The sequence below is a fragment of the Protomyctophum bolini genome (assembly GCF_963924005.1).
Source record: "Protomyctophum bolini genome assembly, chromosome: 9".
Lineage (NCBI taxonomy): Eukaryota > Metazoa > Chordata > Actinopteri > Myctophiformes > Myctophidae > Protomyctophum > Protomyctophum bolini.
Genome location: NC_137870.1, coordinates 39,968,929 through 39,992,170, shown reverse-complemented (window position 1 = coordinate 39,992,170; position 23,242 = coordinate 39,968,929). Strand labels below are relative to the sequence as shown.

The 23,242-nt window shown below is 44.3% G+C and overlaps 1 protein-coding gene across 1 annotated transcript in view; it reads left to right on the top strand.

Moving 5' to 3' along the window:
- Positions 1 to 21,494, top strand: part of LOC308321866 (dynein axonemal heavy chain 10-like) — a gene marked incomplete at both ends in the record, with an annotated part of 47,667 nt that extends 26,173 nt beyond the window's left edge. Inside the window, 25 exon segments of the mRNA XM_080772958.1 lie at positions 65 to 262; positions 1,346 to 1,507; positions 1,923 to 2,097; positions 2,820 to 3,001; positions 3,362 to 3,498; positions 3,583 to 3,800; positions 4,698 to 4,919; positions 7,422 to 7,569; positions 7,960 to 8,239; positions 9,212 to 9,441; positions 9,662 to 9,935; positions 10,543 to 10,647; positions 11,029 to 11,183; positions 11,268 to 11,422; positions 11,510 to 11,693; positions 11,798 to 11,998; positions 12,626 to 12,835; positions 13,502 to 13,597; positions 13,840 to 14,011; positions 14,177 to 14,308; positions 14,421 to 14,596; positions 18,572 to 18,739; positions 19,436 to 19,616; positions 21,069 to 21,214; positions 21,348 to 21,494. Coding sequence (XP_080629084.1) covers positions 65 to 262; positions 1,346 to 1,507; positions 1,923 to 2,097; positions 2,820 to 3,001; positions 3,362 to 3,498; positions 3,583 to 3,800; positions 4,698 to 4,919; positions 7,422 to 7,569; positions 7,960 to 8,239; positions 9,212 to 9,441; positions 9,662 to 9,935; positions 10,543 to 10,647; positions 11,029 to 11,183; positions 11,268 to 11,422; positions 11,510 to 11,693; positions 11,798 to 11,998; positions 12,626 to 12,835; positions 13,502 to 13,597; positions 13,840 to 14,011; positions 14,177 to 14,308; positions 14,421 to 14,596; positions 18,572 to 18,739; positions 19,436 to 19,616; positions 21,069 to 21,214; positions 21,348 to 21,494 — 4,454 coding nt within the window.
- Positions 21,495 to 23,242: the final 1,748 nt, after the last annotated feature.

Genomic DNA, 23,242 nt, shown 5'->3' with positions numbered 1-23,242 from the left:
CCACTGTTGAATGGAGTTGTTCTATGCATGCTAAAAACGAGTCGCACGCCATTAATTGCTGCAGGAAAGAGTCCAATGATCCCCAAGTCCCATTTGGAGGCGGTGATAGCCCACGTGTGCATGGTCCATCGCTCTGTGGGAGAGTACAGCAGGATGTTCCTGCAGAAACTCAGACGCAGCAACTACGTCACTCCCAAGAACTACCTGGACTTCCTCAGCACCTGCGCCAAGCTGCTGGAGGACAAGGACCGATACATTCTGGGTGAGTGAGCGGTAGATCAGCTGATAGTCTCACGTAGGCCTCACTCACACCTTTCGATCTGTAGCATACAACATTGATGCATGCTAGATGTCAGCAAGATGTAAGTGTCATGGCCGCACCAATGGAAGTCACATGGTTTGATACAACATTTTGGACTACAAGCTGTTGTATGGCTTTCTGCTGTGTTTCGCCTGCCCCCCTCCCCCTCATACAACACAAATGTTGTGTCAAACCATGTGACTCCCATTGGAAATGCATTGGGGCAAGATGTATCACATCCTTTGTATACAACAAGCATACATCGGTCTGTTGCGAAGGTGTGAGTGAGGCCATAGCCAGACAATCTCCGGATGCTATATAGAGTCTGGAACTACACCTCCCGACATCCGAGTAAGGAAGTTTTCGTCCACGAAAATATATTTTAAAATATCTTTACATTTAACTTTTTAATTTCCATTCCTGCTAAGCAGCAAGCTATATACAGTATGCTTAGGTGATTTCTATTGATATTAGGATAAATTTGCGTGACTGTAAAGACGAAACAAAAGGTGGGCAGTAGGCTTCACTTTATCGCTTACTCATGACGATAGAGAGTGCTCCAGACTGTGTGACGGTGACAAATTGAATGTATGTTTCAGTGGGAAAGTAACTAAGTACATTTACTTAAGTACTGTACTTAAATACTCTTTTGAGGTATTTGTACTTTATCTACTCCGCTACATCTCAGAGGCAAATATTAAACTTTTACTCCACTACATTTATTTGAAAACGTTAGTTACTAGTTACTTTGTAGATTTTGATTCTTATTACAAAACATACATTCAGCCCTATATACCTTTCTGCCATTTGAAAATAGCCGATCTACAAGCTCACAATGCGTCAAAAGATATTTATACGTTTGAAAACTTGTGAAATGGGACATACTGCACAATGACTACTTTTGTTACTAAAGTACATTTTGATACCATTACCTTTGTAATCGTGGTATACCACATTGTGGTATTGATACTTTTACTTAAAACAATGAGTTTATATGAGTAAAATCATGTTTCTATTTGGTTTGATGTTTGATCTCTCATGCAGCTCAGTGCAAGCGCCTGGAGGGGGGTCTGGACAAGCTGGAGAAGACCAGCGTGCAGCTGGCTCAGCTCAATGACAAGCTGGCCGAGCAGAAGGTGGTGCTGGCGGAAAAGTCTTCAGCCTGTGAGCTCATGTTGGAGGAGATCTCCACCAACACCACCGTGGGTCAGTGTTCTTCTGTCAATCCCTAGACTCCTTCAAAGAGCACCTACTGTACGGGCGTCTGCAATTTGAAACTGGCCCCTGTAAAAAGAAGAAAATTCAAGTTTATCCTTTCCACACTGTACATATGTTTTTTAACTATATGGTGATTTACCTTTTTCATAGAAGTGTGTATTTGTGCGTCATTAAATGTCCCGTTGAAATGAAAATGGAGGACCCTTATGTAAACAAGTAGCAGTTTTGTATTGACCTGTATACTTTCGTTTGACGTGTATCCATTCTGCATACTGTGAAATAAAAATGTCTATCAAAGTGTGAACACATGCACACTTTGACACGCACACATGCACAGACACGTGGCACAACATCTTTGGCTATTGGCGCGGCAATTCATGTTGACACTTTCCCTTCGTTCCAGCTGAGGAGAAGAAGGAGCTGGCAGAAGAAAAAGCCAAGGAGGTTGAAGATCAGAATAAGGTCATCGCCATCGAGAAGAAAGACGCGGAGAGTTCCCTGGCTGAGGCTCTGCCAGCCCTGGAGGCCGCCCGCACTGCCTTACAAGGCTTGGAAAAGTCTGACGTCACTGAGATCAGGTGCTTATTGCCCCTGGTTCAATCAATGCTCCTTCTTGTTCTGAACGTCAACTTAGCTGTGTGGGTGAAATAATTATAGGAATTGTATCTTTTGTGTTTTTATTACTTGTCAAAAGTTGCTTTATCTTGTGAGAATATCTTTTGATTTGATTTGATTTGATTTGATTTGATTTGATTTGATTTGATTTGATTTGATTTGATTTGATTTGATTTGATTTGATTTGATTTGATTTGATTTGATTTGATTTGATTTGATTTGATTTGATTTGATTTGATTTGATTTGATTTGATTTGATTTGATTTGATTTGATTTGATTTGATTTGATCATCTTTATGTTGAACCTTCAGGTAAAAACATTAAATAATAATAAAACCCCACAACATATCAAAAGTCCTATATAAATCCCAGTGGTAGGTGATGGTAATCTATGTAAGGCAACATTTTGTTGATGAACAAGAATTTCATTCTGCTTAAAGTGGCACACGTGATTACGTGTGATGTGTAAAACTGGGGAGTTTTCATGATTCTGAATCCATTGCAAGCATTTATTATGCACGAAAAACACTACTTGGGCTAAAAACGGCCACAGCCGTCATCACAAATGTGATGGTTATCACATTTGGGCAAGTGGTTAATATGGACGTTTTCACATTTTTATTAATATTCTCCTCTGTGTCCTATTCCTCCCTATGCCTGTCTTGCTTGTTGTCCTCCTCTTCAGATCATTCGCCAAGCCGCCCAAACAGGTGCAGGTTGTGTGTGAGTGCATCCTGGTCATACGTGGACACAAGGAGATCAGTTGGAAGGCGGCTAGAGGGATGATGTCAGAGGCTAACTTCCTGCGCTCACTGATGGAAATGGACTGTGATGTCATCAATTCCAGCCAGGTCAAGACTGTGAGAGGTATGTAGCTTTCCCCCCGGTTATTGGTTAACCCATTTTGACCTGAGATCAGATTCTAAAAATGTCTTCTACATCCTGACAGTTTTCTGAAAAAGCTATGTTTCTATGTCAGTCGTTCTTCGATTTTTCTACAATAGCAGACCTATAAGCTCGTAGCGTGCCACTCGGTGGCGCGCTATGAGCTTGTAGATCTGCTATTTTTCAATAGCTAAAGCATAACATAATGCTAACACCAAAAGGGGTTAGCATTCCCTAAGAAAGGAATGATAACAAACGCATTGCACATTTTAACGTTCATGTCGCATAAAATCCTCTAATTTGACATTGGTTGTAAATAATGATGAATGCCATTGTCCTCAGGCTTTCTAAAGAACCTCAACACTAGTCCTGAGGAAATGCAGGTTATCAGCAGGGCCGGCTCAGGAATGCTGAAATTTGTGGAGGCGGTCATGGGATACTGTGATGTTGCCAGGGAGATCAAGCCCAAAAGAGAAAAGGTAAAACTCTTGCCTTTATATAGACAAGGCACAATACACATCACATGATGAACACTGTGACTGATGTGCATTTTAATTCTTCAGGTGGCACGCCTGGAGCGGAACTTCTTCGAGAGCAAACGGGAGCTGCAGCGCATTCAGAATGAGCTCAGTGCCATTCAGAAGGAGCTGGGCTCTCTGAGAGAGAAGTACGACGGCGCCATGGGGGAGAAGCAGGTGCTGCAGGAGGAGGCTGAGATCATGCAGAGGAGGCTGACGGCTGCCGACAAACTCATCTCTGGTCTGGGCTCCGAGAACAAGCGGTGAGCCGAGCGGATAGATCATATACGCTCAACAGAATGTGTCCCCTGCACGGTCTGACTTCTCCTGGTCTTCCTCATGTCCACATCTTCATCCTCCTCCCCAGTGGTTTTCAACCCTTTTCATATCAAGGTCCATTATTTATTTGGCATTTGAGCCTCGGATTTTTTACTTAGTATAGTGCAATGTATTTCTATTGATACTTTTACTTAATAAAAAAATGATCATTCCGGCCAATTAGAATTTGCGTCCTTCGTCTTCAATGTTTGTGTTAGGACAATGTTTGTGTTTACAAAAAACCCTAAAAAACTGGACAAAAAAAATAATAAAATGGAGTACTTATTCCACCACTGCTCCTCCCCACCCCTCCCTTTCTTTTCTTTTTTAACTTTGTATTGTAAATTTGTATTGTTTTACAAGACAAGACAGAAAAAACAAACTTACAATACATGTTACATCACAGACGTACAGAAAATAAAAAACAGAAAAATAAAAAATACAACAGGCATCGACATTGCGTTTAAAAAAGTTACAGTATCTTTCTAGGCATTCACAATTGTCTCTCATTCCCCTATAGCCTTAAATATTGTCCATTTATACCATTTGTCCTCCATTTTTTCTTCTTGTAGCCTCAGACTGTATGTTAGTTTCTCCATAAAATGAATCTCCTGAATCACGTCCTCCCATTGTTCCTGTGTTGGAGGTTCCATCTGTCGCCATTTTCTTGCGATAGCTTTCTTTGCTGCCGCCAATAAAATGTTTACCAAATATCTATCCTCTCCTCGCATCTGACCCCCCATCAAGTTTCCTAAATACAAAACATCACACTTCATAGGCACCTCATATCCCAATATCTTTTGTATCTGCTCATGTATCATTTTCACCCCTCCCTTTCTTAGCTGGGCACTGGATCTAGAGGAGCTGAAGCAGCGGCGCTCCCTCCTCCTGGGCGACTGTCTGATGTGCGCGGCGTTCCTGAGCTACGAGGGGGCGTTCAACTGGGACTTCAGGAACCAGATGGTCCACGAGGTGTGGGAGAAGGACCTGCTGGAGAGAGGAATCCCTCTGAGCCAGCCCTTCAGGGTGGAGAATCTGCTGACCGACGAGGTGGAAGTCAGCAGGTGTGTGTGTGTGTGTGTGTGTGTGTGTGTGTGTGTGTGTGTGTGTGTGTGTGTGTGTGTGTGTGTGTGTGTGTGTGTGTGTGGAGATTAGGCATGTGGAAAATAATCGATACGTATCGATACATCGATTATGACGTGCGCGATGCGAGTGAATCGGTTCATTCACTGTGTGTCGGTAAAATTGACGGGTGAAATCTCGATGCATCGTTCGCGGAGTGCTTGCACCGGTAAAATCCGTGGTTGCACTGTTTTTTCATGGTAAATTTCACCCTATCCTGTGTTTCCGAGGCGCATTGAACGTACCATCAGAAAAGGAAGGAAAAAAAAGGTCTCTCGCAGCCAGCTCCGCACAGTGTGCGGCTGTGCGCTGCGAGCACGCAGCTACTCTGCACCGTAGAGTAGACACGTTGAGACAACAGACTATAAAGAGCACCCGCGACGAACAGAAGTGAACCCCTGCACGCACAAAGGAAGCACAACCTTTAGCTTTATAAAATAGCTGTCCGTCGATCAGTTGACTTTTCACTGTAGCGCTGGTGCTGCTAATGATCCACACAGCTGTTCTAGCTGATTCTCCGACGCGAATCTGCGTCGCGACTCGCGATCATCAATTTGTAATTAAAGAGAGCTTCTGCAGTCTGCACACACGTGTACAACAACAACAACAACGCCACAGCTGGGTGTACTGCTTGCGTTTAAAGTCGTTTACAACCGTTCCACAACTTTCCACTGTCCAGCTTTCCCCTGCTATTCTCTGGGATAGAAGCCTTATTTATATTCTGCAGCAAGACTGTGTCGCACGCCTAAAATTGCAGATCCACAAGCTCACAGCGGGGCGTGGATGAGACGCGTTGTGAGCTTGTACATCTGCTATGTATTTATAACGTTAATAATACATGCAGGCCAGGGTCTTCAATGTTTTTTAGGTCAAGCCAAGGACCACTTAGCTGAGAGTGAGAGATCAAGCAGGGACCCCCACTATACATAGGCAATTATATTATAAAACTGTGTTGCAGATTAAACTACTTGTTTGACAGCACTACGAGTGTGACCTGTCATTTTTGTTTTGTTTATTTGTTTATTTTCTATTTATATGTTGGTAACATTAATTGAGCTATTACATAGGCTATTACATTTTAATCTCTTGAACCCTCTATACTCAAAACCTCAAATTGACCTTTGAGATATAATTATTATACTATAGCCTATGATTATTAGTAATCTAACAATTCCACAATAACCAGCAGAGAGCAGACCCTTTGTTTACTTACATAATTCTATAAGTTGGGTTGTTTGAGATGCAGAGCTATAATACTAACCTACAGTAAAACAATAAATTGCTTTGAATTTAAATGTAATGCATTTTTACATGTTTTGGGAAATTAATAGAGCTTTAATATAAATTCTTTCTATTGTGATGAATCTCCATCAAATCGTATCGGTAGAGGGGTGAATCGCATCGTATCGCATTGATTTGAACTAAATGGTTATCGCATCGCATCGCATCGGGAAGAGGGAGAATCGTATCGCATCGTATCGCCAGGGGATTCCATGTATCTCTAATGTATCGTATCGCTGGCAGTGCATCGAGATGCGTATCGAATCGTGAGATGAGACGAGATTCACATGCCTAGTGGAGATGCACATGCATTTTTATTACACTCGCAGTCAAATTTACACTCCGTATACGGTATTCTATTTCAGTGGTTTTCAACCCATATCAAGGACCATTAGCCATTATTGTCTCCACCAGGCCGAAGGCATGGGGACTCAGAGAGTATGTTTTTCACTCACTGTGTGTGAGTCCGTGTGTTTGAGTCCATGTGTGTGTGTGCGTGTCCATCCGTCCGTCCACCCGGTCAGTGCCAAATTTTGTGACTTTATCCTTTTGAAAATCTATTTTCTTTTTTTTCTCATTCAATTTTTATTTGTTTTTTGAACAAAACACAAAGCACAGTCATTATACAGTGTATAAAATTGAACTCAAAACATTCTCTCACATGCATACTCGTGTGCGCGCACGTACGTACACACACACACACACACACACACACACACACACACACACACACACACACACACACACACACACACACACACACACACACACACACACACACACACACAGAAACCCCTCCCTCCCCATCCTATTCACAGAACAATCAACCCACAACACCTCAATTACAATATCACCGGGTCAGTAAGTCTTTCAGGTCTAATATTAGGTCTGTCCACATTGAAATTGTGCCCTCTTGGGCCTGATTAATCCTTGCCGATGACAGTTCCAGGTAAGCAATGTCCAGAAAGCTTCGTAGCCAATTGAAAATCTATTTTCAATAAAGTATTCAATCAATCAAAGATCTATAAGGGTCCATGTGGTTACCGACTTTGCATCATTTAGCTGGGGTCCACCTGGAACCCCCTTAAGGACCACTGGTGGTCCCCGGACTACTCGTTGTTCTATTGTACTGTATATATTATTAAATGATAGCTTTTTGACAGGTGGGGATCGGAGGGCTTGCCTCCAGATGAGCTGTCAGTCCAGAATGGAATCCTCACCACCAGAGCCAGCCGTTTCCCCATGTGCATCGACCCGCAACAACAAGCACTCAACTGGATCAAGAAAATGGAGGAGAAGAATAACCTCAAAGTACAGAAAACTTTACAGTCATGAATCTTTTCCTACTTGTGTGTTTTTTTTCTTTTTTTTTACAGATTGTTAACCCATTCTGACCTGAGATCAGATTCATACGAGGTTTCCACCGGACACACACGGGTCTGATGAACCCATTCTGACCTGAGATCAGATTCTACAAATGTCAGTCGTTCTTCGAATTTTTCAAAAATAGCAGACCTACAAGCTCGTATCGCGCCACTCGGTGGCGATATGAGCTTGTAGATCTGCTATTTTTCAATAGCTAAAGCATAACATGATGCCAACACCAAAATGGGTGCCCGGTCAGAATGGGTTAATAATCTGACAGCGGTGCCAGTATCTCTCAACACCGATTGGCATACCCATGCATCCGTTTGCCTATAGATCTCCTCCTTCAGTGATCCAGACTTCCTGAAGCAGCTGGAGATGGCCATCAAGTATGGCTTCCCCTTCCTGTTCCAGGATGTGGACGAGTACATTGACCCTGTGATTGACACCGTGCTGGAGAAGAACGTCAAGGGAGCAGAGGGCAGACAGGTCATCGTGCTCGGAGACAAGGAGGTGGACTACGACCCCAACTTTAAACTCTACCTCAACACCAAGCTGGCCAACCCCAAGTACTCCCCCTCCGTGTTTGGAAAGGCCATGGTCATTAACTACACTGGTGAGTGAGCCTCAGCCATGCCAAACGAATGTTTATGTCCGCGAGGGGTAAAACAATTCATCAAGAATCCATTAACCAAGAATCCATTATCCATTAAGTTCAGTCGGATGACTCACGAATAGATTGAACAAATATTTATTATAGAATGAGAATTCATCAAGAATCCATCAACCAAGAATCCATTCAATTCAGTCAGATAACTCACGAATAGATTGAACAAATATTGATTATAGAATGAGAATACGGGTGCAATGCATACATTTGGCTTTTTGCCTTTTGGCGTTTGGCTCTGCTACATTTTCTCCCTGCTCGGCACAATTATACAACCATCATTAACTATTAACGTACCCCTCACCAACTTTGTTACAAAAACTATTAACGTACCCCTCACTAACCTTAATCCAAAAACTATTAACGCACCCCTCACCAACCTTAATCCAAAAACTATGAAATAGTCCGTGGTTGTAGTGGCAGCAGTGGGGCGCGAACAGGTGAAGCATGGTATTACAAGACGGCGTAGTAGTCCACAAAGCTAGCAAGGCAGCTGGCAGAATGGGGTTTTGTGTTTATATTAGAAGGGCGGCGCTTTCCTTGACTACTAGTAGCCGGCGTGGTAAAACGAGCGCTCCTTTCCTGAGCTATCCTAGGAATAAGGTTGTACTTGTACATCATGTCCAGGGGGTGTACTTGTACGTCAAGCTTGAAGCTACGGTAGCTACCTCACACTACAGAAACAGGAGATATGGGCCTCATGGCTCGGCAAGACTTACTTTATGGGTGGGCTGTGAAAGCTTTCAAGATTTCCAAGTGGGCCTTAGACCAGAACATTTTGGAAGCCACTGATCTGCAGTATGTCCATTATTAAACATGCGTTTGTCACAGTGACACTGAGGACCGGCTGCTGAGCGTGATCGTGGGCTTTGAGAGGAGCGAGCTGATCTATGTCCATTATTGAACATGCGTTTGCCACAGTGACCCTGAAGGGCCTGGAGGACCAGCTGCTGAGCGTGATCGTGGGCTTCGAGAGGAGCGAGCTGGAGGAGCAGCGTGAGCGTCTGGTCCGAGACACCAGCGAGAACAGGAAGCTGCTGAAGGACCTGGAGGACTCCCTGCTCAGAGAGCTGGCCAGCTCCACAGGCAACATCCTGGACAACACAGAGCTGGTCCTGACACTGGAGGAGACCAAGGCAAAGACCAGCGAGGTGATGAGTCGTTGTTGTGCCGAGTCCCTCATGGCTCTGTACCAGTCTGATTATGATCAACCATGTGTATATTTCATTGTACATGCCGATCTACAAGTGATGCCCTATAGTCTTCATGTGCAGTACCGCATTCATACGGTTCATATACTTGGGGCAGAGGGGGGTCAGCTCTTAGCTGGAATCCTACCTTTCTATCTCTGAAATAAATGTGCCCCCTCAGGTGTCGGAGAAGCTCAAATTGGCAGAGATGACCTCGGCGGACATCGACAAGCTGAGAGACGGCTACCGTCCCGCTGCCAAGCGCGGAGCCATCCTGTTCTTTGTGCTGTCAGAGATGGCTCTAGTGAACAGCATGTACCAGTACTCCCTGGCTTCCTACCTGGAGGTGTTTGACTTCTCACTGCGCAAGTCTCTGCCTGATTTCACCCTGCCTAAGAGACTGAAGAACATCATGGACACCCTGACTCATAATGTTTACAACTACGGCTGCACAGGTTTGATTGATTGATTGATTGATTGAAATATTTATTAACAGTTTGCAGAATGACAGTACATTTCAAGCACAAACTCAATGCAAAGACTGTTAACTGTGAGTGGACGACCCAATTAATCATTACACTTGTTTACAAGAGGGTCCACCTTGTTCAATTCATCAAAACATTTAGAGACGTGCAAATAGACACTTCTATATAGTCAAAGAACAGAACGGGAATTCATCATATTAAAGGGAGGTAAAAAGGGAAAAGAAACGTATACAGTGAGGGGGAAAAAGGGGTGGGCGGTGGGGGGGGATTCAGATTTTACGGAGGCCAGTTTCGAATTGCAGCCGTCCTTAGGTGCCCTTTGAGAGCGGTTTTGAAGGAGTCAAGGGATTCGCATGTCTTAATGACTGTTGGTAGGGCGTTCCACATTTTGGTGGCATTGGAGCGAAAATAATTTATTCCCTTGTTTGTGCCGAATCTGGGTTATACATGGTTCGTTGCACTCCCTCTGGTGGTGTGGGTGTGAACCCACACGTCAAGGCAATGGTACATGCATCAGCATTTTAGACGACCATGGGCAGCTGAAGCACTACCTGCCTGTTTTTCTATCCTTTTCTAGGTCTGTTTGAGAGACACAAGCTGCTCTTCTCCTTCAATATGATCATAAAGATTGAGCAGCCGGAGGGAAGGGCCCCTCAGGATGAGCTGGAGTTCTTCTTAAAGGGTGAGATTACACGGACAGTATAGAATCTATACTGTATATATAATACATCAATGTACGTGAAATGTTGACTAGACCACACTCGCAAACAATTCAGAGCCAACCCTTGTATGCACTCTGTCAGTAGGCCACAGAAGTACCTCCACTAGCACTACAACACAACTTTTACATAGGCTACTGTATGTTTTATACTTTTTTTAAATATTGAACTTACATTTCATAATGGAAGGTGTGATCGGGTTGAAACCTTGAGTCATACATCACACATGACTAAAGTCACAGGCTGCATGGCCACATGAAGTCCCAGTCCCAGATTAGAGCCATGCCGTTCCTATGTGGATCCCAAGATCCACATATTACATTTTCTTCTCCCTTCTGTTTAAGGTAATCTGTCTCTGGAGAAGAGCAAGCGTAAAAAACCATGCGAGTGGCTTCCAGACCAGGGGTGGGAGGACATCATGAAGCTAGCAGAGCTCTTCCCTGAGTGCTTTGGCTCTCTGCCGGATGATGTGGAGAACAATCCCAATGAGTGGATGGCTGTAGGTGATCGCGCTCACAGGAAATAGCAAGTTTTTTGATTGAATGGCATGCCTGACTAACCTGTTCCTTCATGGTGTCCCTAGTGGTTTGACCTAGACAGGCCAGAGCAGGCTCCCTTTCCCATGAAGTACAAAGACAACCTGACAGCCTTCCAGGAGCTGTTGTTGTTGCGCTGCTTCCGTCTCGATAGAGTCTACAGAGCCGTCACAGACTACGTCACTGTCACCATGGGCGAGAAGTGAGAAATGTTTGGTTCTGCAGGTTCTAATTAGGGATTAGAGGTCAGAAATATTGCTTATTTCCGTTAACTGCTTGTTCTGTTCAGATATGTGCAGCCGCCAGAGATCAGTTTTGAGGCCATCTATGAGCAGAGCACACCAAACTCCCCCATCGTGTTCATCCTCAGTCCAGGCTCTGACCCAGCCAGTGACCTAATGAAACTGGCCGAGAGGTCGTCCTTCGGAGGCAACAGGCTTAGGTTCCTTGCTATGGGGCAAGGCCAAGAGAAGGTAACGGAGAACTGTCTTTGTATTAAATCATTGGTGTTTTGGAAGTCTGAATTGAGCCCTTCAGTTTTCACATCAGCGTTGCTTCCGTTTTTGTGTGATCCAAGGTGGCACTGCAGCTGCTGGAGACAGCGGTGTCCCGTGGTCAGTGGCTGATGCTGCAGAACTGCCACCTGTTGGCCAAGTGGCTGAAGGAGCTGGAGAAGTCCCTGGAGAGAATCACTAAACCCCACCCTGACTTCCGCCTGTGGCTCACCACCGACCCCATCAAGGACTTCCCCATCGGCATACTGCAGAAGTCTCTAAAGGTAACACTGTTGAAACCTGGATAGCTGAAACGATGATACTTCTGCACTGAAAACATAGGCATCTTTTACATGTTTAGTTTTTTTTTACTTTGATGTCTCTCTAAACTTAAGCCCAATTAAACCACACCAAAGGGTCGGGACAAAACGTTTTTTTTTTAGGTCAACCACACCAATGCAACTCCTTACAACTCAATGAGTTGCATTGGTGTGGTTTACATTAAAAGCGTTTTGTCCCGACCCGACCCTTTGGTGTGGTTTGGGCTTTGAGGTGAAACGCCACTCCATATGATGCATCTTGTAGCAACCAGTACTATGATCTATACATTTAGGACCCTATCTTGCGCCACCCATTACCCCTTATCCCTAAACGTATTTAAGTGCTAGCATCATTTTTTACTATTTAAAAAAACATCATCGGCTATTTGAACTATTTTAAAAGTAAGTAAAAAATTGCAAATACGTTTAGGGATGAGAGGTAAGGGGTGGCCTTTAGTATCCAATAGGTCTCTATGTTACTGAAACACTGAACAAATAAACAACTAAACATTTGCTTTGGAAAATCATCAAGGAGCATGTTTGTCTTTGATAATGGCGTCATTCTATTTATTTATTCTCTTAAATGCACAGGTGGTGACAGAGCCTCCTAATGGTCTGAAGTTGAACATGAGAGCAACGTATACCAAGATACCCCATGAAAGGCTCATGACATGCCCCCACCCAGCCTTCCGTAGCCTGGTCTACGTGCTGGCCTTCTTCCATGCTGTGGTGCAAGAGCGGCGCAAGTACGGAAAGATCGGCTGGAATGTCTCTTACGATTTCAACGAGTCAGACTTCCTGGTAAGGCAGGGCTTCTCCATCAGTGCGTCGGGAGGGTGATTAGCTTAACCCATTTAGACCTCTGCTCTGAAAGAATATATATTCAAAGATTTGCACCACATTTTTACGATGTTTCAAAGATAGCAGATCTACAAGCTCGTAGCGCGGTACCGCTGCTATTTTTCAATAGCTAACGTAATAACATAATGCTTAAAACAGGGGTTCCCGCTCAACATTGTTTTCTCACTCAACAGTAAACAAACCAACATAACCAACATAAGTGCAGGGTATCTGCACATTTCTAAGTGAGTCAAATTAAGGACTTTGAACAGGACTTTTAACTCTGAAATGAACTTTTAATTGTATCAAAAGTAATCAACAAAGTATATACTATAAAACATGGTCAAACATTGGCCAAATTGTCAAATACTATCGTTGCAAGGCCTTGTGACCTTGTAGATCAGCTGTTTTCACAATATTTATCTGTGGAACCGGGTCAAACTGCCTCAACTACAAGTGCTTGTCAGGGTGGGGGTCCCCAGTTCACGTATGATTGTCTTGGGTGGTCGTAGCCTGAAAAGTTGAGAACTAATGTGTATGGTACAGTATTTTGAACTGACTTTACTGTCTGATATACTGTACGTCACTGTTCTGTGCGTGTTGAAAATGTATAATTATTCTTTATAGGTGTGTATGGAGATCCTGGACACGTACCTGACTACAGCACACAACCAAGGAGACGCCAAGATACCCTGGGAGAGTCTGAAATACCTTGTTGGCGAGGTGCGTTTAAATCAATTGTGTATCGTGTATCGTGTACTGTGTATTGCTGTGTATTTGCTCTATACTGTGTGTACTGTTTTATCTGTGCATAGGACCCCCTCTAAAATGAATGAGATGCTGCATCTCAAAGGGCTATCCGCTCAATAAATTCTGACCAAAATTCGGACCAATTTAAACAATAATGCTTCTTGTATCCAGTTTCTCTTGTATTCAATATCTGGGTTTTTGTCTGCTTTCCCTAGGTGATGTACGGAGGGCGAGCTATAGACAGCTTTGACCGCAGAATCCTGAAGGTCTACATGGATGAATATTTTGGCGACTTCATCTTTGACACCTTCCAGCCTTTTCACTTCTTCCACAACAGAGAGGTGGACTACAGGATCCCTCCCACTGGACTCAAGGAAACATACATTGGTCAGTTGCCGTTGTATATTCCCTTGTTAGTCCCGTGGGGGGAAATTCAGTTTATAACTTCACCCAGCTGATGGCTGCTCAGAGGAGTGTAGTCAGTAGTGTAAATCAGTAATTTGATTTCCAACGCCATCGCTCATAACCTTTTTCTTTCTTTCTGCAACACAGGGGAGATTGAATCCCTCCCCTTGACGAACACACCAGAGGTAATGGGCCTGCACCGCAATGCTGAGATAGGATACTACACACAAGCAACTAGAGACATGTGGAGCCATCTCATGGAGCTGCAGCCACAGACTGGTAATGTTCCTGGTTCATAATTACTGGCACAGGGCGCATCTGATATCTTTCCCGTCATTGCTTCTTCATTAACACCATACTCTCTCCATCAATCCATCCTTGATTCCTTCAGGTGAGTCAGGTGGCGGCGTTAGCAGGGAGGAGTACATCAGCCAGGTGGCCCGGGACATCCAGAACAAAATGCCCAAGGTGTTTGACCTGGACGTGATCCGCAAGACGCTCGGCCAGGACGTCTCGCCCACCTCTGTGGTTCTGCTGCAGGAGCTGGAACGCTTCAACAAGCTAGTGGTACAGTTAACTGCCACCGTATGGTGATCGAGGGTAGTTAGCTGCGCCAGACAGAATTGGGCAGCTTACAATGTTTTCACATCCGGTTTCCTCGCTCGCAGACCTCCATTGTAAGAAACGGCTCATGTTAGCATTAGCTCACACTGTTTATCTTTCGCCGAAACGTTAATAATAGTTAGTAATAGTTGATGATGAAAACCACGGACAGCGCTCGTAGTTTCAGAGAGAAGAGCCAAAGAAGATCCTACTTTTAATGGGACCCTATTAGTTGGGGCCCTTAGGGAGATTTTAGGGTATGTTCGTTCACTTTTGTCTAAAAGCGCCAAATTTGGCACAGGTGTAGCTCAGGGCATACTTAAATGATTTGGCTAGGGCGCCCGCGCCGGTGACCTTTGGGGTCGCCACAGCGGCTGATCCAATATGGCCGCCACCTGAACACGCTTTTGCCTCTACATTTGAACCAGATGAGCTACAAATCCAAACTTGGTGTCTATTTCATGTTTTTTGACAATTAGAAATATGATGGAAAAATCATCTTTATGATTGGGTGTGTCTGGACCCCTAATTAGCATATTTCCAAGATGGCGGCCATGTAAAAATTAGGTGTACCTTAACTTTTGATACTTTTGGCAAACTATTTTAGGTTTTTTGAGCATCAGAAACCTCCAGATAAAGCAGCATCTGCATCCATGATGAAGCATGCAATGGAGCTTGCACAGAAAGGCACATCATTTCTGAACCCTGGCCAGATTGCTGTCCTTGGTGCTGATCAACCATTATATGCTGGTTATTATATATATATATATGCCAAGCAGCTCCAATGGCAATACCCCATGACACTTGGTGAGGATAAATTGGTTTTGATGATGGGAGCATTGCATATTGAAGACAAAGCTCATCTTATGGTAGGAAAACCTCTCCATAATTCAGGTTGGACCACCGTCCTCTCCCAGGCCCAGGTGTTAACTTCAGGACGAGCTCAGTCTGCCCTCAATGAGCACCATATAAAACGGACACGCTATGCCCATCAAGTCACTCTCATGTCCCTTCAGATTCTCAAACAAAATGCATACTCTGCCTATTGTGCAGATGTTCTTGGTCCACCTGAGTCATTTGAGATGTGGGACCAACGAGCTCAAGCAGAGATTCCACAGTTCAAGTACTGGTCCACCATCATGGAGCTAGAGCTACTACTGTGTCGATTAATTCGGTCACTTCGTGAAGGAAACTTCAATTTGTATGTTCAAGTTTGTGATGAACTGTGTGCTTGGTTTCATGTGATGGATCACACAAACTATGCCCGCTGCACGTTTAGAACACAAGTTCAGCTTGATTGCAAAGGATCAATCACATGAGCAGTCAAACAAAATTCTGCAGTCCTATGGTGGAGCAGCTGGACTCTATGAAAAGCCTGAAGCTCTCACACTATTCATGCTTGCAGGGCCAGACAGTGCCAGGTTGGTGCAAGAGTTTGAAGCTGTGTAAAGTAACATCAGCTCACCATCCTCAACTTCTCATCATGAAGAGGCACATAGCTTGCAGGTCAAGTTCATGAAAGATGTCAAATCCTTCACAGCCATTATGGAAAGTCACAGGAATCCTTCAGTAGATCATGACCTCACAGCACTTGACACACAGGAAATTGTGGAAACAGAAGTATCTGAATCACTCACAACTGTTCACAAAGTTGCTATAGCCCTACATTTAGCTTATGTAGAGGAGCGACTTGAGAAGGCCACAAAGCCCATTTTGGATATAATTCCATGGACAAAAATCTTGACTTTTGCAAATCGACCAGACCGAAAAGCCAAACGCAATAACAGCATTCAGAAGCAAAACATGAATCTCATCACCCAACTATTCCTTTCCCTTCAATCGAGGCCTGATGCAGACATGGCAGACTTCTTCAAGTATGAAAACCAGAGAGAGCCACCCAGCATTAAGGGCTTTTACGCTGCGGCACAAAGGCGGACATACTTGAATGCTTGAATGTCCAAAAAGTCTGCATAGCAGCAGCTAAGAAGGCCACTGTAGTTGTGCTTGATGGAGCAGTAATGGCCCAAATGGTCCGGCCCCTCGCTGCAAATACATTCAATGAATACATAAACACCAATATTGCAGGTTTGTTAGGTCATACATGAGCCATGACTCTGTTGAGCGCTTGGATATTGTGTTTGACACATATCCAGAGGAGAACCTAAAAGCACAAACTCACCAACGCAGAGGAATGGGGAAAATAACTAAAATAGGGGAAGGCAGAACTCCTATTCCAAAGCGTAATTGGAACAGTGAGTTCCTGAAAAATGAAGACAATAAGAAAGAACTGTTTGGACTTGTAAGTGTCGAGCTCACGAAGGATGACATGCAGGGTAAACTACTGCTGTGTACGATTAATGATGATGTTCTCTGCAACAGGCCTGGATTCAATTTGTCTACACTTAAGCCTTGTAACCATCCTGAAGCAGACACGAGAATGGTTCTGCACTTGGCCCATGCTGGGGCCAATGGCCATAAAAAGGCTTTTGTTCGTACGGTTGACAGAGATGTTGTCATTCTTGCAATCCAAAAAGCTACCGAGACATTCCTGTCCATGAAATCCGCAATGCAATGGGTCCTCAGAAGTCACTGGCATTGCCTCTCTTCCATGCGCTGACAGGATGTGATACTACATCAGCCTTCCTTGGCCATGGGAAAAACAGTGCATGGGCAGCTTGGGAGGCAACACCAGATCTCACAGACACCTTGGTTGCCCTCACCTTGGAGCCTGAGAAGATCAACTCTGATCCTGTTCATATGCAACGTCTGGAGTGTATGGTTGTCATCATGTACAGTAAGAGCTGTGGCTGCAGTAGTGTAGATGAGGCCAGACAGCGGCTTTTCTCAAATGGTACAAAGTCCCTTGAGAACCTTCCTCCCACCCAGCTGCACTGACTCAGCATGTATAAAGGGCACTGCTGCAGGCCAGTTTTTATTGGAGTCAGGCAACCTCCGTCAAACTGAATATTCCCAATTTTGGAATATGGGGATGGAACAGCTCGACAACAAAGGCTTGGGAACCATACTGGACCCATCTGTCAGATGCCAGTACAGCCTGTGCCATCCTTCTCCGCTGCGGGTGCAAGAAGTCTTGTAGCGGGCGCTGCAAGTGCTTTAAATCTGGGGTCTGTTGCACCTCATTGTGTGGATGTGAGGGTGCATGCACCAACAATGAGGGTCCAGCACACTAACCTGGATGCGTACACTTGGTGCAGCTTTTGTCTAGTTATTGGGGAACAAAAACAACCCCAACCCCAACCCCCCCCAAAAAAACAAAAAAAAAACAAAGGGAGAGAAGAAGACAGCCTCCACGTGGCCTCCCCCGCAAGTAGCCAAAGAGCCCTTTAAGCGAAACCAATGTCTTAAAAATGTCACAACCACAGCCCCCCCCCACCAACCCCTGACATTTCACATCAGAAAGGAATCATGCATGTCAGAATTAGTTGAATTAGACCTATTGCACCAGGTTTTACTCATAACAATGGCCAAGTTACGTCCAATGTCTTCAGTATAGCAAAACGCCACTTGGAATTATGCAAAATCGGGGTCTAGACACACCCAAAAAAATAAAAAAAGCATTCCAACACATTTCTATTTGTCAAAACACATGAAATAGACACCAAGTTTACATTTGTAGCTCATCTGTTGGCGGCCATATTGGATCGGCCGCTGTGGCGACCCCAAAGGTCACCGGCACGGGCGCCCTAGCCAAATCATTTAAGTATGCCCTGAGCTACACCTGTGCCAAATTTGGCGCTTTTAGACAAAAGTGAACGAAAAAATCCCTAAGGATATATGGGATATATGGGACTATATGGGATGCGCCTGCACGTTTTCTGGTGCTGGGGGGTGACAAAGGTGTTGCCTAGAAACCGGGTCAGTGTTTGACGTAATACTCCGTCAAAATCAGCCAAATTGTTAACTTCATGTGTCTCCCAGGCCCTGGCAGGTGAGGTGGGGATGAGCAGTGAGCTGGATGAGGTGGCACGAGCCCTCTTCAATGGGCAGATCCCTGCCATCTGGAGGAAGTTGGCACCTGACACTCTCATGTCCCTGGGCAACTGGATGATCCATTTTGACAGACGCCACAAGCAGTACAGCTCCTGGGTAAGGCAGGACTCACTCCAACACTGGTGACCCAAAATACGTTTGAAACAGTTTGACACTTACCTTACCATTTGGGTCATGGAGTGAAGCTTTAATCTACAACTAGCAAGCACCCAAGCACTGTTTGGGTGTCCAGGCTACACCCACTCTTGCAAATTCTGTATGTTTTCATATTGACACTGTTGGGCAAAAACCTCCATATTTCATGTTTTTTTTCCAATTAATACCAGATTTAATAGTTTGTCGTATAACAGTACTCTAACACCACGCATTCCATGCGTGTGTGTTGCAGTACTAGCCTGGAAACCAGACAAATCTGCCACAAGAAAACAAAATCCCTGGGGAGATTGGTCTGGCCGCTTGGAAATAAATCTTCCACACTGAAGTTCCAGACTAATATTTACGCAGTGATATTGACATGGCGGGCTATCACACACACACACACACACACACACACACACACACACACACACACACACACACACACTCACTCACTCACTCACTCACTCACTCACTCACACAATCACACAATCACACAATCACACACACACACACACACACACACACACACACACAAAATGTGCGCTTCCACCACAGAAGAATCATCCACAAAATGTGCACACCACAGAGGAATGTGCGAGTGGAATTCTCTCAATTGTATATATAGATGGTGTATGTTCTGTGTTTGTCTGTGAGGTGGATGAGGGAGAGCCAAATGTGATGTGGCTGTCAGGGCTCCAAATCCCAGAGTCCTACCTGACTGCCCTGGTCCAAGCCACATGCCGGAAGAACGGCTGGCCCCTGGACAGATCCACGCTCTACACACAGGTCACCCAGTACCGTAGTGAGGACCAAGTCAACGAGAGACCCGGACAGGGTAAGAAAATAATGTAGAATTAATGATGCTATTAATATTGCTGAAAATCCACCACGGTATGACTTTGTCAAGCGTCTAGAGTCTCTAGAGACGAACACAATTGGCAAATGTTGGAGGGAGGCTAGGGAAGCCAGCCTCGCAAGTGGCCAGACGCGAATCTGCCGGTGCAAAAAACGAATTAGTAATAATAATTAGTATGGCCAAGCGGCAAGCCAGGCTAGGGAAGTGAACTGTCACTGTATAGGTATTCCTATGAGCTGGGGCAGTACCTGTCAGCAGGGAGGGTTGGGTGGGAGGAGTAGGCTGAAGGCTCTAGCAAAGATTATACATTTAATGTATAAAGATGGTCGAACTTCATTGGAGCCACCCATCAACTAAGAGTCTAAGACAGTTATGGAAAATGATTAAGCATTGGAACACACAAGGGGCACGGTGGCACAGTTGGTAGTGCTGTCACCTCACAGCTAGAAGGTCCTGGGTTCGATTCCCTCCCGGGACGCTGTGGGTGCTGGTGGCGTGTTTCCTCCTCCTCCATCAGTGCCCATACCCGAAGGCGGGGTTGGCGAAAGGGCCTTTCTGTGTGGAGTTTGCATGTTCTCCCCGTGTCCCCTAGGGTAGATACCCTCACAAAAAACATGCAGTAATCCTGGTCTCTAAACTGCCTCCCCCTGGCCAGCCGGGGCGCCTGATGGAGGGGAAAGGAACTGGTTGGAATAACGTGTTCCTTCCACACACTATGTCCAACCAGGGAAACTCCCCCCTGTCAGGTGTAAAGGAGCAACTTGGACACTCAGGCATGAAGGAAGCATGAGTTCAAGTCCGTTGCTCTCCCCATGTCGCCCATATATGGGGCCTAGGTTGGTGGAGGGTGTGTAGAGCCCAGGATCACATTAGATGATTGACACAGGGGTGAAAAATGGGTTACAAAATCGTGGGATAAATAATATATTTAAAAAAAAAAAGCATTGGAACACACATTTTATTTCACCTTTAATATGTCTAATCATTTCACATTATAATATTCACATATTCACATATTCTCATCTTAAATATGGGGCCAGAGCCCCTATGTGTCGTCCGTCAAATTGCAGATGGACAGAGAGACTCTTTCAGACTCTCAAATCATTTTAGTATGAATATCTTGGATAATATTGTGTGCCTTCAACTGCCTTGTGATGATTGGGTCCAGTATTTAGTTCAGTGACCACGGAGCTAAGGAATGGATCATAAGTTGTGTTCACGTTCACTCTCCCATTGGAAATGAATTGACTCCAACATTATTCCCGTCTCCTAATAATGTGAATAATGTGTCCGCCCACCTCACTCAGATACGGGAAGTAAAGCAAAGTTGCTATTGGCCTCTTGGGCTCTAGTCTAACTAAATTGGGGAGAGAAAGGGGTAAAACAAATGAGAAAAATATCACTGAAAGTTTGGTTTTGCTTTGTTTCTAGGTTGCTTTGTATCTGGTTTGTATCTGGAGGGAGCAGATTGGGACATGGAGAAAGGCTGTCTGGTAAGGAGTAAGCCCAAAGCTCTGGTAGTCCAGCTGCCCATCCTCAAGGTCATCCCCATAGAGGCACACCGGCTCAAATTACAGGTGCAGACCACAGGCACTCACTGTATATGTATAGATTTATTTATATTTCTATATTTATGTTTGTTCGTGATTTCCTCTCCTTCAGAGAAATTCAAAGCGTTGGGAATAATGTTGTGGATGTTTTGTCCCACAGAACACATTGCGGACACCAGTGTACACCACGTCCATGCGTAGGAATGCGATGGGCGTGGGACTGGTGTTTGAGGCTGACCTGTTTACCACCAAGCACATCTCCCACTGGGTGCTGGAAGGCGTCTGTCTGTGCCTCAACTCTGACTAAACACAGCACCCCGTTCCATGTAACTGGCCATTCCGTGTATGCGCTGCATTAACACTTTCCCCGGCCCATTCACGAGTTACACGAGTTAATTGATTGTAGAACAGCTTCCCTCCCAATAACAAACTGTTAATGGTACTGTTGACATTGACGCAAAAATGTTTAGATTTTCATTATTGTGAGAACAATGGCTTCCATTTTCGCATTGCAACTTATCAGAACTAGAAAGCCTGCAGGTTCTATTAGCTTGTATTCCCCATCGATGATGTCACTGGAAGACGGTTTCTGAACTGCCCACAGCCCTCCTATGAGACATAGACCGAGAAGACGGAAGATAAGTTGAAAAGTGGTGAAGTGGTCCTTTAATAAAATCACACCCGTGTGAAGTGAGGGGAGCTCTTATCATCATACGTCATCATACATCATACATTGTTGTTATTATTTTTTTTTTAAACCAATGTCCAAACAAACAAAAAACATTTTCTTCAATGTTTGTGTTTACACACTTTTGTCTTCAATGTTTGTGTTTACACAAACCCTCAAAGCTGGACATAGGAGGGGCTATAGTTCCCCTTAAAGAGTATGTACCAAAAGGCTGTCTGTTAATTTACAAATAATATAAAGGTGTTAAAATCCTGATGGCTTTCCAGTTTTCACACATCATATTATGAAAGAAAAATCACACCTAGTGCGAAGTGAGCCTGCCTTGGATTACATAATCGCTACGTCACTGAAATAGACTAATTAAAGACACAGTAACCACAGTAACTGTGCTGAAATAGACACCCAGCCTCGCATGAAATAGACACCAAAACTCACATGGTCAAATGTTGGAGCGGCTAGCACTGCTCAAAAAGCCAGATCTGTTTCAGCTCTGGATCTATTTTAGATGGTCTTTGGCAATACAAAAAGTATGTTTAACAGGGTTAAAAACAAAGTGGTCAGTTGTCACACTGGGGAAAAAAGGCCACAACCCAATAAATAATTATATCTTGTTTATTTATTTATTTCATAATAAAATCCAGAGGACATACCGGTATCACAAGTAAATGCCATCAGAGCAAGACAGGTTTAAGCGGAGAAGGTGCTGTGATTTTTTTTTACCCTCAAAACATGATCCTAAGGGGGGGGGGGGAGGATGTTGAACAACTGAATTTATGATTTGTGATTGATTAGCCGATTTGCTCGTCTACATATGACGTATATTTTCCCTTCATTGTCAATGGCATTTAATGTTTGTGTTGTGCAAATGTACATCATATTTGGCGGACATTTGACCTAATTTCTCCTTTCATTGTCAATGGCAAATATGAGACGTGTGTGGACAAAAGCTCTATAGGAGGGGCTAGCGCCTCTCAAAAAAAGTGTACAGAAAGTGTTACAATTATGTTTTTATGTGGCCACAACCATCAGTTCATTAAGTGGTTTTCACCTTAGCACCACCCACCTGAATTTAAGCCTCACCCACAGCTGTTGTATGGTAATGGGGGAGGGGTTAGTGGAGGGGATTATTTTAGTGTGTCACTAAAGTGGTGTATTTCAAGCTTCCAGCTTTCAGGAAGAAAGCAAAAATACACAGGACATAATTTGCATATTATGACACACCAGGTAGTCTATTAGAGTAATGTTAACTCCATAGACACAAACCATTTTGATTTTATATTGCTCCTACAGATTTTCACATCTCTGTAGTCATGTGGTCTGTCAGATTTGTTGGATTCCATTCCAATTGACTATGATTGTTTTTCAAA